Raw genomic sequence first — 18,183 nt, forward strand, 5'->3', positions numbered from 1 at the left:
CTGTTCATGGATCATCCATTTTGTAGCATGTATCAATACTTCATTTCTTTGTATTGCCAAACTATATTCTGTAGTGTGGATGTACCATATTTTATATATATCTATTCATTAGGTGATGGACATTTGAGTTATGTCCACTTTTGGGCTTAGGCTATTATGAATAATGCTGCTATGAACATGTGAACATATGTTGTCATTTCTCTTAGGTACATATCTAAAATTGGAATTACAGGGTCATATGGTAATCCTACATTTAACTTTTTGATACAGCTGCAGACTTTTCCAAGGCAGCCACACCATTTTACATGACCACCAAGTAGTATATAACAGCTTATCCACACCCTTGCCAATATTTGTTATCACCTGTGTATTTGATTAGTGGTTTTGATTTGCGTTTCCCTAATGACTCTTGATGTTGAGCATCTTTTTCTTTGCTTATTGACTATTTGTATGTTTTTTCCTGGAGAAATGTCTATTCAAACCTTTTGCCCATTTTTAATTGAGTTTTCATTTATTATTAAAGTATAAGAATACTTTATAGGCTCTGATACAAGTGTCTTATCAGACATGATTTGTACATTTTTTTCTCCCCCATTCTGTGGATTGCCTTTTCACCAACTTGATGGTATCATTAGCAGCACCAGGGTCTTCAATTTTGATAAAGTCCCGTTTATTTGTTTTTCCTTTCTCACTTGTGCTTTTGGTGTTACACCTATAAAACCGTCACCTAACTCAAGCTCATGAATTTACTCCTGTGTTTTCTTCTAAGAGTTTTAAAATCTTAGCTCTTATACTCAGGTCTATATATTAGTGTCCTACGGCTTTTATAACAAATTAACAAATTTGGTGGCATCAGAACACAAATTTATTATCTTCCAGTTCCAGAGATCAGAAGTCCAAAATGGGTCTCAGTAGACTGCAATCAAGGTGTTGGCAAAGCCGCAGTCACTATGGAGGCTCTAAGAAAGGATTCCTACTTCTGGTTCTTTCCAGCTTCTGGAGACTGCCATGTTCCTTGGTTCCCAGCTCCCCTTCATCTTCAAAGCCTGCAATGGCAGGTTGAGTTCTTCTCACAACCCTCCCTCCTCTGCCTGGCCTTTCCACATTTAAGGACCTTTGTGATTAATTGTGCCTACCTTGATAATCTAAAATAATCTCTGTATTTTAAAGTCATCACATTAACCACCTGCCACCTTGTTTTTCCTTTGCTATGTAATGTAACATATTCACAAATTTCAGGGATTAGGACGTGGACATCTTGGTGGAGACATTATTCTGCCTACCATGATCTATGACTTATTTTTTTAATGGACAAGTAAAAATTGTATGTATTTATGATATACCACATGATGTTTTGGGTTTATGTACACATTGTGACTGGGTAAATCAAGCTAATTCACATATGTATTATAAGAACACTTAAAATCTACTCTCTTAGCAGTTTCCAAGTGTATATTATTAATAATTATAGTTACCATGATGTAGAATCTTTGATGTGTTTTGAGTTAATTTTTGTGTGTGTGTGGGATGAGGTAGGGGTCTATCTTCATTCTTTTGCATGTAGATATCCACTTATCCTGACACCATTTGTGGAAAAGACTATTCTTCCCTTATTGATGTAGCCTACTTCTGTCTTAAAATGTAACATCAAAATGTTGTCAGTATCAGCAGTCAATGGCATGGTCACTCTAAAGGACTGGATAGGAGTTCACTTTTTGGGTATACCATAGTGTATCTAGGACCTCCCCTATGGTTAGACATTGAATCCAAGCTTTAACTGTTAACGTTGTCTTTCTTTAAGGGTTTTGTGTTTTAAAAAATATATTGTAGACCTGAGCCCTTTCCCCCTATAAACGTTGTCAGTTATCTTTGAAATCATTCACTTCTTTCCATCATCCCGCTTTAAGCTTTTAGCCCTTTTCATCTAGACTACAGGCATAATCTTCTAACTGGTCTTCCAGCTTCCATTCTTGCCTCCCTTTAATCCCTTTGCCATACAACAGAAGTAGCCCTTGCAAACTGCAAACCTGGTCCTATTACTGCTGCCCTTGCCCTTAAAGTAGATTCTCATTAAGAGAAAGACAAAGTCTCTGCATCATGGCCCCTCCCTTTGTCCTCAGCCCATCTGAGGCTGGGCTGACTCCCCCTTGGTTGCTTCTGTTCAGCCACAGCTCCTTCCTCTCAGGTCATGAGGAAGGTCATTATTGCTCCTCTCACAAGCCAATCTCTCTAATGAGGACAATCTTCCTATATTACCATATATCCTTCCTTTGTAATTCTTTTTACATTGCAATTCTAATTGTATTTGTTGGGTTTCATTAATGTCGGCATCCTGCACCAGACCAAAAGCTCCGTAATTATAAGAATTGAGTCTCTTTTTTCCTGGTTCAAGCAGATGATAAGTACTGATATTTTCAGTGAATGGACAAGTGAACTACATTCTCTTCTGTGTATTTGGCTTTTTTTCCTTTGGTTTTTTTTTTTTTTTTTTTTTTCCCTGGGATAGAGTCTCACTCTGGCCTAGGCTGGAGTGCAATCACGATCATGTGTTCTTGGCTCACTGCAGCTGCCTCCTAGGTTGAAGTGATTTTCATGCCTCACCCTCCCAAGTAGCTGGGTTTACAGGTACATGCCACCATGCCTGGCTAATTTTTGTATTTTTAGTAGAGATGAGGTTTCATCATGTTCAGGCTGGTCTTGAACTCCTGACCTCAACTGATCCACCTACCTTGGCCTTCCAAAGTGCTGGGATTACAGACGTGAGCCACCGTGCCCCGCCTATTTTTTTTTTTAATTCTGTTTATGGTATTTCCAACTTACAGAATTTTAAAATATATATACAAATATATAAATATTTTCTTTTGTGATTTTTGTCTTCATTATAGCTCTGCTTAAAAATCCTTCCCCCCACTAAGAATATAGAAATATAGACCCGTTTCCTTTTACTGTTTTCATACTTCTGTTGTTTACATAAAACCTATAATCCACTCGCAGTTTGTCACTGATATAAATTGGAGAAATAACTTTACTCCTCAAGTGGTTGGCCACATTCCCAACCCTTTGCCTTCCTTTCCTTGATGATCTGAAGTGACTCATTGATTGCACATGAAATCCCTCTACATGTTTAGTCAGGTGAATGATCTGTCTCTTCCGTCACTGTTTTTGCCACTGTTTTCATTATTATGGCTTCGTACTGTGTTTTAGTATCTGACAGTTACCTTTTGTAAGAAAATAAGATTTCATAAAATAATACTTTACGTTTATGCAGTTTGAATTAAGGTTTACAATCAGATAAGTATTGCTTAAAGCAGTGGTTCCCAAACCAGCAGGCATCCACGGGGCTTGTTATAACACAAATCGATGGCCTTAACCCCCAGAGTTCCTAATTCATAAGTCTGGGATGAGGCCTGATAGTTGCATTTTAAAACAAGTTCCCTGTTGCTGCTGATCCAGGGACCACTGTTGAGAATCTCTGCCTTAGAGCAAATACTTGAAACAAAGAATACGGTCAACATGAGAATGGTTCTGATGCATTGTCTGAACTAGCTCCCCTGTGTACTGTAAGAGTTAGGATGGGCCTGTATGGTTTTTTTTGAGCATCTCCCTGATTGTGTCTCTGGCCTTTCTCCCGGCCCGACTTTAAATCCCTGAACCCCAGTTGAGCCAAGTAACATAATTCTCCTTTCAGTGAACCCGCAAAGTGCTCAACCTAACTGCATGGCTGCCCTGATAGTTACAAGTGCTGATCCAGCCAGGCTTTGGCCCCTTTCAGACAGAAATCAGAGAATGGTAAAGATGCAGCGACTTCCTTTGTTGTAGATTCTCATGATTGTCCTTATCTTTAAAGAGAAGGGAGAGCAATCACTGGAAATGCAGCAGAGATCTCTTCTTGGCTTTCCTCATTTCCCACCTCTGTGGCTCTTTAATGGCTTCTTGGTTCATACAAAGGGAGAGTTAATTACTAACACCTGCTTCTGCTTCTCCTTTCCTGCATGGCCAGCTCCCTGACTGATAGCCAGCTGCTTTCTTGACGAGAGCCTTTTTCCACCTATTCCACACAATGCCAGCATATGTAAAGAAATAAACGTAGTTTGAACACTTAAGCCGTACAATATGGACCTCTGTGGAGAAACCTGCATCTTCCTTCTTCCTTCATAAAGGAATACACATTCTTTGCAGAAAGTAAAATAGCCTTAGGGGCGATATCTGCTATGGTTTACTCTTCTTTATTAGTTAGAGGTAGTGCACAATTATATTTTACGTGAAATGTGTGGTTTTAGATATCATATGTTCATTTTCCCTGTTTTTTGATACTCTCATTTCTACCACTAACATTTTCTCTTTTTAGGTCACCCAAAACTTAGGTTGAAATTATTTGAATTTCCTTGAGGAATATACCTTCTGGGAATTTAGCCTCTGTGTTTTCCGTTTTCTAGTATCTAAGATGAACCATGAGAAGACCTCCCGTCATAAGCAGATAAGAGTTTGCTGTAAAGCCCACCTTTGCATCCATGCTCTTGTTTGGCATTCACTGGATCAGGCTATCTGTGTGCTGACTCTTGGGGCCACAGAGAAAAAGACACATCTCTTGTATGGAGGGCTCGTTCTGTATCGATGAAGACAATGCATTTATTAACAATTATAACACATCATGATAAATATTACACTGGAGATAATCAGAGAATGGCTGGGGACAGAAGCCAGGGCACTGCCCTGAGCTTGACAGGGAGACTGATGAGATATAACTCCTAGAAAAAGTGACATTTAAGTGAATCATTGGGAGCAAGGAGAACTTGTGCGTGTGTTCATTTCTATTCTTAACTATCATTACGACCATTATTTCATTTTCTTTACTTTTTTCTTTTTTGGGGGGAGGGATGAAGTCTAGCTTTGTCACCCAGGCTGGAGTGCAGTGGGGGAATCTTGGCTCACTGCAACCTCTACCTCCTGGGTTCAAGTGATTCTCCTGCCTCAGCTTCCCGAGTAGCTGGGATTACAGGGCGTGCACCACCACGCCCGGCTAATTTTTGTATTTTTAGTAGAGACGGGATTCCACCATGTTTGTCAGGCTGGTCTTGAACACTTGACCTCATGATCTGCCTGCGTCGGCCTCCCAAAGTGCTGGGATTACAGGTGTGAGCCACCATGCCCTGCCTACTTGTTTTTTTTTTTTTTGAGACAAGTCTCTGTCACCTAGGCTGGAGTTTAGTGGCGGGATCTTGGCTCCCTGCAACCTCTACCTCCTGAGTTCAAGTGATTCTCCTGCCTCAGCCTCCCGAGTAGCTGGGATTACAGGCGCATGCCACCACACTTAGCTAATTTTTGTATTTTTAGTAGAGATGGGGTTTCACCATGTTGGCCAGGCTGGTCTAGAACTCCTGACCTCAAGTGATCCACCCACCTCAGCCTCCCAAAGTGCTGGGATTACCAGCATGAGCCACTGCGCCTGGTCTCATTTTATTTACTTTTTGAATAGCAATACATTCACGTGTTTGACAGTTCAGTAAGTATGAAAGGGAATATAGAAAAGCTGTCCACCAGTGTGGCTATTTTTCTAATAGCCACATTTTAAAATGTAAAATGAAACAGATGAAATTAATTTTAATACTATATTTTATTTAACCCAACATATTCAAAATATTATTTCAACATCAAATCAACATAAAAATATATGAATGAGATATTTTACATTCTTTTGTTTATACCAAGTTTTCAAATTGTATGAAGTGCATTTTACACTTACAGGATATTACAATTTGGAATAGCCACATTTCCAGTACTCAGTATTTGTGTGTGGATAAGTGGCTGCAGTGTGAGACAACACAGATGTGTAATAATAAATTTTCTTCTCCTTTCTGTCCTGAAGCTACTCAGTTTCCCTCCCTAGAGGTAACCATTATTAGTAGTCTCAAGTGTGTTTTTCCACAGATAGCACATAGACAAGCAATTATAAACATGCATATGCAAATAATAGGATGGTAGTCACACCTCTGTGCATCTTACTTTTTTCACTTAATCTTGGATATATTTCATATCATTACATAGGAAGCAAACTCAATTTTTTTGTTGTTGCTTCAAGGCACCTCATTTTATGGAGGTCACAAATTATTCAATTAGTCCCTATTGATGGGCATTTAGTGGTTTCCAATACTTGATGCTTATGAACAATTTGGGCTACATTTTTAGAGACAAAGAGCAACAGGAGCTAGCTCAGTGAGGATGGGAGAGTGGCTTTCTAGAGAAAGGGAGTACCAGGAAGGAAGGTATGGAGCACAAGGACACATGGTATTTGAGATAATTTCTTGTGGCTTAAGATGGCTGGAGAATGAAGTGTGTGTGAACACAAGATAAGAGGAGGAGGCTGGAAGGGCAGGAAGAGAACGTATTGCAAACAGTCTTGTTGTAATTGTCATATGAAGGGATTTGGACTTCATCCCAAAGGACACCCCGTCAAAAGATTTTAAGGAACAGAGGAGTATAAATAAATGTTTGAATTAATAAATATATGGAAGAGGAGGGACAAATCATACTGCTGAATTCTGATTAAGTGTAGAAGGCATGAGGGAAACAGAAAATCACTGTTAGAACACTGCAGTAATAATTGCTGCAGGCAAAATCTACAGATGAGTATTAAAATTAGCGGAGAAAACAGAATATTTGCATAGCCTCAAATTATCTCCTCTAAAATATTTATGAATTTGTGATGGTTTTAACACATGTTCAAATATTCTTTGATACTCCCCCTCCAGGAAGGAGAGCTTAATTCTGTGGGATTTACTGATTCATTTCTAATGAACAGGATATGGAAAAGGAAAAATACTACCTTTACAGTGGAGAAACCTGGCAGATACCACCTGAACCACGTGGTCAAGGTGAACATCATCAGTGATAAGTCATATTGGAATAGAATACCCCTGACGAATGTGATAAGAAGGGCATTTTGCTTCTGTAGTATTCTTCATAAAAACCCATTAACCCTTGTCTAATCATGGAAAAACGTTAGAAAAAAAACAAATTGGGCCAGGCATGATGGCTCATGCCTGTAATCCCAGCACTTTGGGAGGCTGGGGAGGCCAAGGCAGGCGGATCACAAGGTCAGGAGATCTAGACCATCCTGGCTAACACAGTGAAACCCCATCTCTACTAAAAATACAAAAAATTAGGTGGGCATGGTGGCAGGCACCTGTAGTCCCAGCTACTCGGGAGGCTGAGGCAGGAGAATGGCGTGAACCTGGGAGGTGGAGCTTGCAGTGAGCCAAGATCCCGCCACTGTACTCCAGCCTGGGCAACAGAGCAAGACTCCGTCTCAAAAAAAAAAAAACAAATTGAAGGATAATCTAAAAAATGCCTGACGAGTAGTCTTCAAGAGCATCAAGGTCATGAAAAACAAAGAAAGGCTGAGAAACTGTCACAGACCAGGAGAGACCACAGAAATGTGATGACTAAATGTAATTGTGGTCTCCCGGATTGGGTCCTGGAATAGAAAAAGTATATTTTGGAGAAAAACTAGGGAAATATGAGTCTGTAGTTGAGTTAATATTATTGTGCCAATGTAACATCTGAGTTTTCATAAATGTATCACAGTCATGTGAGATGTTAACAATGTGAAGAGATGCCATGATATTCTGTGCTGTCTTTGCAACTATTCTGTAAATCTAAAGTTATTTCAAAACAAAAAGTTAGAAAAAAAATCAGGAGAGTGACATGATTGGAATCACATTTTAGAAGATCCCAGTGGCTGCACTGGGAAAGAGGGCTGGAAGGAGAAAAGAACAGAACAAGAAGGTTGCTACGTAAAGTCAAGAGGAGATGATGGAGGGCTAGATGGAAACAGGGCAGCAGGAATATGGGGCCATAGACCTGCTGGGGAGCCCTCTAGAAGGAAACTCAATCAGACCCAGTGATGGTTTGGATGAAAAAGTGAGGGAGTGGGCTGTTATCAGCCCCTGAGAATTATATAGATAATGATGTTATTTATTGAGATGGAGGAAACGGGAAGAAGAACAGGTTTCAGGGAAACACTAGCTCAGTTTTAGACAGTTGAGTTTGGAGTACATTTGAGGAATGCAAGTATCCATTAGGCAACTGGGTACATTGACCTACAGGTCAGGAGGGAGACCTGGCTACAGATGATTATAGAGAGTCATGGATGTGGGCCGGGGGCGGTGGCTCATACCTGTAATCCCAGCACTTTGGGAGGCTGAGGCAGGTGGATCACCTGAGGTCAGGAGTTTGAGAACAGCCTGATCAACATGGAGAAACCTCATCTCTACTAAAAATACAAAAATTAGCCAGGCATGGTGGTGCAAGCCTGTAATCCCAGCTACTTGGGAGGCTGAGGCAGGAGATTCATTTGAACCCGGGAGGCGGAGGTTGCTGTGAGCTGAGATTGCACCATTGCACTCCAGCTGGGCAACAAGAGCAAAACTCCATCTCAAAAAATAAAAATAAAGAGTCATGAATGTGCAAAGGGTTGGGGCCTTTGGAATGATAAGATGGCCCAACAAGGGCAGATAGAGAGGAGACAGGGCCTAGAATATAGGAATTTAGGAGCTAGGCCCAGGATGTGTCAAGGAGTCCAGAGAAATGGTGACAAGGCAATGCTGTTATTAAGAGTCAGGCTCTGGACAAAGGCTTTTAGGGTCAGAATGCCAACTGCCACCTACTGTTGTGTGACATGGAGCAAATTATTTAATAAGCCTGTTATCATGGTTACATGCATCTATTTTAAAATTTTTTTTAATAATTTTAATAATACTGGGCTCATAGTGCTCAACGAATGTTGGCTAATTAGAGGCAAAGGAAATCTAGAGCCATAGCCCTGGAAGCTATGGGAAGAGAGTGGTTCAAACAGGAGGACATACATTTCATACCCATTAAGATGGTTATTGTCAAAAAAGTGGAAAATAATAAGTGTTGTCAGGAGGTAGAGAAATTGAACCTTCGTGCATTGCTGGTGAGAATGTAAAATGGTGCCGCCACTATGGAGAACAGTTTGGTAGCTTCTCAAAAAGTTAAACATAGAATTACCATATGATTCAGTGATTCTACTCCTAGATATATATCCAAAATAATTAAAAGCAGGGATTCAAATAGATACTTGTACACCCATGTTCATAGCAGCATTATGCATAACAGCCAAATGGTAGAAACAATCCAAGTGTCCATTAACAGATGGATGAATAAACAAAATGTGGTATATCCATACAATGGAATATTGTTTAACCTTCTAAAAGGATGAAATTTTGATACCTGTTACAGAGTGGATGAACCTTGGGAACATGCTATGTGAAATAAGTCAGATACAAATGGACAAATACTGTAGTGTATGATTCCACTTATATGAAGTACCTAGACCAGGAAAACTCATGGAGACAGAGAGTAACATAGAGGTTGCCAGGAGCTTGGAGGAGGGGAAATGGAGAGGTAGTGTTCAATGAATACAGAGTTTCTGTTTGGGATAATAGAAAAGTTCTAGAAATAAATAGTGGTGATGGCTGCACAACATTGTGAATATACTTAATGCCACTCAATTGTATACTTAGTAATGGTCAACATGATAAATTTATGTTGTCTATATGTTACCACAATATTAAAAGAAAAGGAGGACATGGTTACAGAGAAGTAAATAAGTGCTAAATGATTATCTTTTGAATTTTGTGACACAGGGGCCATTGGTGACCTTTCCAGAGCCCTTGCAGTAGAGCAGAGAGGTCAAAAGATTGCAGTGGATTGAAGGATGATTGAGAAGTCTCTAGACCAGGGGCTGGCAAACTGCTGTCAAATCTGGCCGCCTGCCTGTTTTTACAAATAAAGTTTTATCGGAACACAGCCACACCCGTTCATGTGTGTGTTGTCTGTGGTTGCTTTTGTGCTATAATGGCGGAGTTGAGTAGTTGCTACTGAGACCATATGGTCTGTAAAACCTAAAACCATCTGGCCTTTTACAGAAAGTTTCCCAACCCCTGGCTAGACAACACTCCTGGTCTTTCAGGAACTTTGGCTTTCTTAAATAATTCCTGCATTTCTCGTGAGGTTACTCAGTAGATAACTTGCCCGTTCAGTTAGGTAGCAGAACAGACCTAAAGTTGAACAGTAACAATGACTAAGAAGGAGGAAAAGGAAAAATTCATTCCTTTCTTTCCTTAACTGAAGATATTATCCTCACTATACCTGTTTTTCTCTTATAGCCCTGGAAGAAGGAATGAAAGTTCTTCCCTCCCAGTCACCCGCCAAAAAACTCCCCACTGGTAAATGGTCATGTGACTGGTGATAATAAAGTTTCTGAGATGGCTGCAAACTGTAGTTAGGTTTAAAGTTTCCTCATTAATGCAGGAAAATGCTCATAACCTGAGGCTTTTCAAGTATTTATTAATTTACTTTCTGGGGCTGGCTGCTGATACTTATTTCAGATCAAAGAGAAAGCCCGTGTCTTTAGTACTTATTGTGTGCCACATTTTGTGCCTAGGTGAGCTCGTTGATAGTCATCATAACCATTGGATGGCATTTCCCTGTTTCGCAGGAGGGGAGGCTAGGTCTCACCAGGGTTAAATACTCACCCAGAGACACACACGAAGAGTTTGAAGTACAACTGGAATTTAACCCACACCTGCCTAATTCCAGGACCTCAGGGTGTTTCCACTGCACCATGCAGTCATCCTATCCTCTGTGGCCACCAAGAGCCTCAGAATAGCACCTTGAGCCCATTCCGGGCAGAATACATACTTGATGGGTTCTAATCCATTTTCAGCCATGACCCCTGCTATTTCAGGATAACAGGTGACCATGTAAGGTGTATCTCAAGTGCACTGTAGGCTTTAGGATGACCCTTTTCCCAGCCTGCTCCCCAAGCTCCCAAGCCCCACTTTGATGGTCAATGTGAGTCTACTCAGAGGTAGCTCTTATTTCTTTAAAACCATCCTACATTTCAATGTACTCTGACAGCACTGTCCCTCACTTGGGATTCACTTGTTCCCATCTTACCACCTGTTTTTACATTTTCTGCAATAATTCCTCAAGCTCTTGGTTAGGCATAGTGACCCAGGGATGCAGCAAGAGGGAAATATAATGGCTTCCACAGTTTGTGTCTATACAATTGGTGCACAAACACACATCACCCTTGTAACTTCTTTCCCCGTTGAGGCTGCCCTTGATAATGCAGCTTTTAACTGCCTAGATTTCTGCAACCATCAAATCAGATCTAAAAGGGCACTCAGACATCGTTCACCCAACCTTTGTACAAGTGAGAAAAATAAACTGCAGCCAGAGACGGCTGGCAATTTGTCCAGGCAAACACAGCTTGTCAGCTCCAGATCCTGGACTAGGAAGGCCCTGGCTCTCCCCGTTCCCAGCCTGGAGCTCATCCTGCTGCAATTCACTGCCCCCTCCCTGCCTCAGTTGACGAGGTAGGGGCTGTCCCCCTGCATGTGGAGTACTTACCTTGGAACCCTTTTCATGAATGAGACCAGATGCAGAACTCCACATTGATCATTTCTGTCCCTCCCCTTTCTGCTTTCTGTTAAAGGCAGCCCCCCAGCTCCCAGCTGGCTCCTGTCCCCTCCCCCAGCCGGGAGAAGTTATTACATGAAGAGATCAGCTTACCAGTTTTCTTCAGAACAGAGGCTGAGCTCGAAGCGCCGGGTAGTACAGTGAGGGAGAGCCGAGGGAACCAGCGCGGTGCCTAGCGGAACTCCAGGGCTGGAATCCCGAGACACAAGTGCATCTGCTAGCTGTTAGCACTTGGCAGACGGAGTTCTCCTCTAGGGTAGTTCTAACTTTGGGTAATAATGTTTGTCAGCTACCTGATATTAACATTGCTCCACGTTCAAACAGCAGTGTTAGCAAGACCTGGGGGAGAGGTAAGCCAAATAAAATATCTTGTCAGAAGTTGTATTTTTTTTCAGCATTATATTTCCTCTTCTATCTACCAAGAGGGATCAGGGAATGGAATTTTATGGGGTGCAAAGAGTAATGCTTTATATTACTTTTGTAGGCTTCTCTTGCCTTTTCTTATATGAAGACTTCTTTTCTTCTTGAAGAATCTTATAATTTCTAAAATATCATTCTGAAGCTGTCTGTACAGTTGCCACGCCGGGAAGTTGCTCTGGCCTTGGTGACAGATGCCTGTAGCACGCACGTTTCTCCTGCTGTAGCAGAAAAAAAAAAAGATGTGCCATGTCAGATTTCGTTAGGGACTGTTATCTTTTGAGAATTTTTCTCTAGTGCTGCAGAGAGAATGTACATGCTAGGGGAATTGCTTTTCTTCCCTGCTTTTGCAACACTTCTCTCTTTTTTTCATTATTTTTTTTTATTTTTATTTTTTGCTTTGATGTGCTTGGAAAAAATCTGTGTTTAACTTTCTACCATAGGTTTGAAAAGGGATGATGATATACAACAGGGCTAGGAGTATGCCCAGATGTACCTTAGCAGGGAGACATGTTCTAAGCTCATGAGGAGGATTTATTATTACTGGTTTAGTTTGTATGGTTGTTGGGTACAGTTTTTTTTGTTTTTTGTTTTTTTTTAACATCAGTGATACCTCTCAGAGTCAGTTTTTGATGCAGCAAAGAGATTGGAATAGATGATCATTGAGCCTGGAGAGGGAAGCACCTTGGTGTATCCACCCTCATCTGCGAACAAGCCTGCAACGTATTTCCCTCATCCACTCCTTTCCTTCCTTACCCTGATGCCTGAGTAACGAAAGGACAGCCTTTCTCCTGCATCCATCTCCCTTTTTGAAAAGCCAAGTGAAAAGTGTATCTCCTAAAAAGGCCGTGAAGCCACTTCACAGCTTTGCTTTTTGTTAGCCTTGTCAGGGACCAAGCAGGCTCTGAAAGCCTAATGTAATTACTTTCCCTTGTCTAAGAAGAGTGGAAGTGGGAGTGCTCCCAAGCCCAGGGCTGCAAGGCTAGCTGTGGTTTCAGCAGGCTTGTTGCTCTGTTCAAAACAGACATGCAGCTCAGAGACATGCAGCAACGGGTCATTTGTTGTAGGCTTTTCGCCTATTAGTTACTCATGTCCTCTGCTCTGTAGATATTTTCTGGGCCTGTGGAGTGATTGAGCCCTTGAATGGGAGCAGGAGAAACTGAATGGGTGAGTGATGCTGGAAGCTGAAAGGAGACCATTGCCCTCTAGTTGTAGTTGAAGTTTGCAATTTCCCTGTTGATTTTTTTAGTGTGTAGAGTAAATGACAAATGGGCTGGCCTCACTCAGCCTGGAGCACTTAAGCAGGCGAGAGGAGAGCTCATATGGAAAATATTTCTATCACCGCTGCATGCACATATGGTCTGGGGAGACCCCCGAACTGAGCAAATCACAGCACTCCAGCAGCCCCTCAGTGGCGTGCCAATTATTCTTATTAACAGCAAGCAAAGGGCAGGCTTTAGTTACCTGCACACAGCTGGCTCGTGGGGAAGGCCACGCTGGAATGTGTGTGCCCCTAGCCTTGTGTCACATGCAGAGTGGCAAACGGCTCTGCTTCACCTGACAATCAGCAAAGCAGATGAAAATTGAAAGGGATTATACAGGCTCACCCAAATCTTGGTGCTTTTCAGACAGTGCTCAGCGTTTGAGAGAAGAAGGCAGAGGTTTTGTCTTATGAGTTAGAAGTGTGTGTGCTTAACATCAATAGCCAGAAAACCCGATCAAAGGTAGTGAGATGCCTGCCCTCCTGCCCCTTTGTTCCACTCTGCTTTGCTAAATAAAGGTCCTCTTGGGCCTCTTCCTCTTTTCGTTCTTGCTTTCCCTCTTTCCCCTAGTGCGTGCATGTGTGAGTGCGTGTGTGTTTCTGTGCTGTTGGCTCCAGAATGCCTGAGCTGCTAGGAAATTGTACGATTAGGATTCCTTTTTCCTTCTTGGAAATGAAGTGATGAGGAAGGAGCATGAGTATGAATAGTCCCCACCTCTTCCTTAAAAAGAATGTAGTTTAGATAGAGCTTTGAAGAATGTGGCATTTATTTATAAGAGCCTCTTTTTTTATTGTCATGTTACTTACAAAACTTACCCATAAACATGTGGCGTCGTCCCTAAGTCACCAAGATTTTCCTTTTCTCTGCCAGCTAGTTTTCTTGCAGGTTTTAATTATCTTCCCTTTGGACGTGCCTAAAAACACATGAGGAAAGGAAGAACGGGTAAGAAAGCGTCATACACCTGGGGGTGCTTGGAGGGCTGTGCTCTCAACATGGAGCTGGAAGCCAAGTGGCACTCTCTGGGAAGCAGTTTACAGTCAGTTTTCTAGGGTGTGAGGTCCTTTCAGATAAGCAGGGCCTCGCAGGTGGTGAGAGGAGGGGTGTGATGCAAAGCAAGCCTTGTTTGGCGTCCTGTGGCTGGCACTGTCAGCGCTGGTGACTATGGTCCAAGGACAGAACAACCTGGTATGGTGTCCGTGCGTGGGTTGGAGAACAGACACAGAAAAGAACTGTGCCTTCTTTAATTTTCCCATTGCCAGAGCATTAAACTCAGAACAGTGAGATCATGAGAATCCCTTTGTCCTAGTCAAGGTTAGGGTGGCCACCATGTACACTTGTACAGATGGGATGTATCCCCGAAAAGACTGTAAAGGACTTTTAAAGTCAAGCTGGACTTTTGATGCAGTTATCAGCGTGGGGAGTGTGCCAACATGCAGCTTCTTTGCAGGATGCAGCAGAATGGCAGGGAAGGGGAGGTGGGAATGGAAGGCTTGCATTTTCTTTCTTGAACTTGAGCTTACCTTCTCAGGTAAGACCAATGAGACATTGTTATATGTAGGGACAGGGAGGGAGATGCAACTAGAAATCTACTACATTCCATATTTGGAATAACACGATAAATTCTGCAAAATGGGGTCAAAAAGATGTTCTTTTATTTATTTATTTAATTTTTTTGAGACAGAGTCTCGCTCTGTCGCCCAGGCTGGAGTGCAGTGGCACGATCTCGGCTCACTGCAAGCTCTGCCTCCCAGGTTCACGCCATTCTCCTGCCTCAGCCTCCCAAGTATCTGGGACTACAGGCGCCCGCCACCATGCCCAACTGATTTTTTTGTATTTTTTAGTCGAGATGGGGTTTCACCATGTTAGCCAGATGGTCTCGATCTCCTGACCTCATGATCCGCCCATCTCGGCCTCCCAAAGTGCTGGGATTACAGGCATAGATGTTCTTTAATTTTGATGGTACAATATGGCAAAACCTATCAAAATAAAAAATAAATATCTTAGCTGCTAATGGGTACAGACAAGGTTTCTTTTCATGGTGATGAAAGCGTCTTGGAATTAGGTAGTGGTGATGGTTGCACAATTTTGTGACTATCCTAAAAACTACTGAACCATATCCTTTAAAAGAGCAAATTTTATGGTATGTAAATTATATCACAATTTTTATATTAAAAATAAATAAATGTCTTTTGGACCCAGATTTTCCATTTCTAAGACTTTTTATCATATAGGTCTACTCTGAGTGTGTAAAATGTTCTATGAGCCACCTGTCATAATTAGGCCCTTTCCATCCTACTGTCCTAGTGATAAGGCATACTGTGCAGGTGTTCAGAAAGAATGAGGTAGCTGTAGATGTGCAATGAAATGACCACCAGGATATGCTTTTAGGTAAGAAAAACAAATTGAATGTGCGTAAAATGCTCCCATTGTGTAAAACGTGCTATCGACTACAATCACCATTGCAAATGCGAGCAAGTATATTAACCCTGTGCTGAAAAAAGAAAGGTGAAAAGACCAGATCTTTGTCTTTGATGAGCTTATACTCTAAAAGAGGCACAGAATACAAGTTAATGATCATACAATAGGATCTCTCATTAATTGCAAGAACAATGGGAAGTACCTAAGAAAGCAAAGAAAGATTCCACAAATGATGACATATTTGAACTGAAGCTTGAAGGGTTGTGTGTTGGGGGTCTTCAAGACAACCCCTATGATTCAATTATCTGCAGTGATTCAGTGACTCAGCATACATTGGCACTCACAGCTATTATTTATGACAGTGAAAGTATACGAAGAAAATCAACAAAGGGAAAATGTTCATGGGGTAAAGTCTGGGGCAAATGAGATGGAAGCTCCCAAGGTTTTTTTTTTTTTTTCCCAGGGAACGCACACAGGACCCACTTACTTCCCCTAGCAATGGGTTATGACGACACATGGGAAATGTTGCCAGCTAGGAAGCTTGTTAGAGGCCCAGAGCCCAGCATCTTTACTGGGACTGACCACATACACAGCCTCTGCCTGCCAGCTAACAAAATTCCAGACTCCCACAAGGAAGGCAGGTATTCAGCATAAACCATATTGTCTATACAGCAGAGGCACAGCAAGCACGCCACCCTTATCAGTTCTGGGAATGATGGAAACCCTCCCCAAATTCAAGTTACCAGACACCAGCCTGGTAAGCAGATCTTTTCAAGGAGAGCAGTCAGGTCTGCAATCTTAACTGTTTTCTGATGGATAGGTAAGCATTGTAAGGGGAAAAGAGGGAGAGCATTCCAGGCAGAGGGAAAACATCTATAGGGCCCCAGAAATAAAAAAGGACATGGCATGTTCTGGAAACAATGCATAGTTCAGATCACAGAAGCATCCATTGTGAGGGGATGTGGCAGGAAATTTGTCAGCCAGCTCGATCCTGAGAACTGGAGTTTTTCTCTGGGCCTTTGAAAGTTCTTAAAATTCTAGATCTACAGTCTTAAGATTATCCTTTTTTGACATGTCATTTAGGTCATCATTGCAGGACATTTTCTTCTTCATAAATTATTGAAATTATTTCCTAAGGAGTAAATCAAACTAAATAATTCATGTAGGACTGCTTTGTAAGAAGTGACACCGTTTATTTAAAATACTAGTTGTCACTCTTCGTTCCTAGAGTGTTATTTGTGGCAAATAGAAATGCAGGGTCAGTGTAATGACCTTAATGACTATTTCATGGTACACAATTCTCCCTGGCTTCGCCTTTCTTTCTTTTTCTGGTATCTAAAATAGCAAACCAGCTATGTGGAACTCACTTGCTAATGCAAGACTCAAGTTTGAGCCTTGGGTCAATCACTTGGGTGAAAAGTCACCATATGACTTTTCTCATTTAAATGTTTTTGTTGTTGTTGTTGTTGTTGTTGAGACAGAGTTTCACCCTGTCACGCAGGTTGGAGTGTAGTGGTGCGATCTCAGCTCACTGAAACCTCTGCCTTCCAGGTTCAAGGATTCTTCTGCTTCAGCCTCCTGAGTAGCTGGGATTACCGGTGCCTGCCACCATGCTGGCTAATTTTTGTATTTTTAGTAGAGATGGGGTTTCAATTTGGTCTCTAACTCCTGACCTCAAGTGATCTGCCCAGCCTCGGCCTCCCAAAGTGCTGGTATTATAGGCATGGGCCACCGCACCAGCCTAACAATTTTTTTTATATTATAAAAACTGTTGTAAAAACAAATTCATGCAAACAAATACAGAGTAAAAGTTAAAGGTTCCTTTTTAGCCTCATTCTCTCCCCTGTCCTCCTTCCCTGCCCAGATGAAACCATTGTTAACAATTTAGCATCTGTCCTTCTAGAACCATTCCTGTACATTTATAAACATAAGGGTATGTGCCTATGTGTGTGTCTGTGGGTTTAAGTGCATATGTGTATGTGTGTGCCTATGACTTGCAATGGCAGAGTTTTTCCTTCTTTTCTGATACCTGTGCTTGTTGTTTCTACCTCATGTCTAACTGCATTTGCCAGAGCTTCCAGAATACAGTACTGAATAAGATAAATGAAAGTGAACAATCCTGTCTTCTACTAGACTTTTTTTTTTTTTTGAGATGGCATTTTGCTCTTGTTGCCCAGGCTGGAGTGCAGTGACGTAATCTCAGCTCACTGCAACCTCCACCTCCCAGGTTCAAGCAATTCTCCTGCGTCAGCCTCCCGAGTAGCTAGGATTACAGGTTTTGCGCAACCACACCCAGTTAATTTTTGTATTTCCAATAGAGACTGGGCTTCATCATGTTGGCCAGGCTGGTCTCGATCTCCTGACCTCGGGTGATCCACCCGCCTCGACCTCTCAAAGTGCTGAGATGAGCCACCGCGCCTCGCTCTTACAAACTTAAATAGGAATGTTTCTAATATGTCATCACTAAGTATGATACCTGTCAGAGGTTCAGGTACATACATTTTATCCAGTTACAAGTTTATTTCTAAGTTTTTATCAGGAGTGATTGCTGAATTTTATCAAATATTGTTTGCCTTTG

At 41.7% G+C, this 18,183-nt stretch overlaps 1 protein-coding gene across 2 annotated transcripts in view; it reads left to right on the plus strand.

The window, feature by feature from the left end:
• THSD4 (thrombospondin, type I, domain containing 4) overlaps window positions 1-18,183 on the plus strand; it is a 704,860-nt gene that overhangs the window by 454,329 nt on the left and 232,348 nt on the right. The window contains exon 1 of one of the 2 annotated variants that reach the window (XM_011953813.1): window positions 11,579-11,858. The exons of the other annotated variant lie outside the window; for it this stretch is intronic. Coding sequence (XP_011809203.1) covers window positions 11,787-11,858 — 72 coding nt within the window. The 5' untranslated portion in view covers window positions 11,579-11,786. Of the gene's footprint in view, window positions 1-11,578; window positions 11,859-18,183 lie in introns of those variants that run through there. 2 annotated transcript variants of the gene reach the window in all.

This window comes from Colobus angolensis, unplaced genomic scaffold (assembly GCF_000951035.1).
Source record: "Colobus angolensis palliatus isolate OR3802 unplaced genomic scaffold, Cang.pa_1.0 Scaffold372, whole genome shotgun sequence".
NCBI lineage: Eukaryota > Metazoa > Chordata > Mammalia > Primates > Cercopithecidae > Colobus > Colobus angolensis.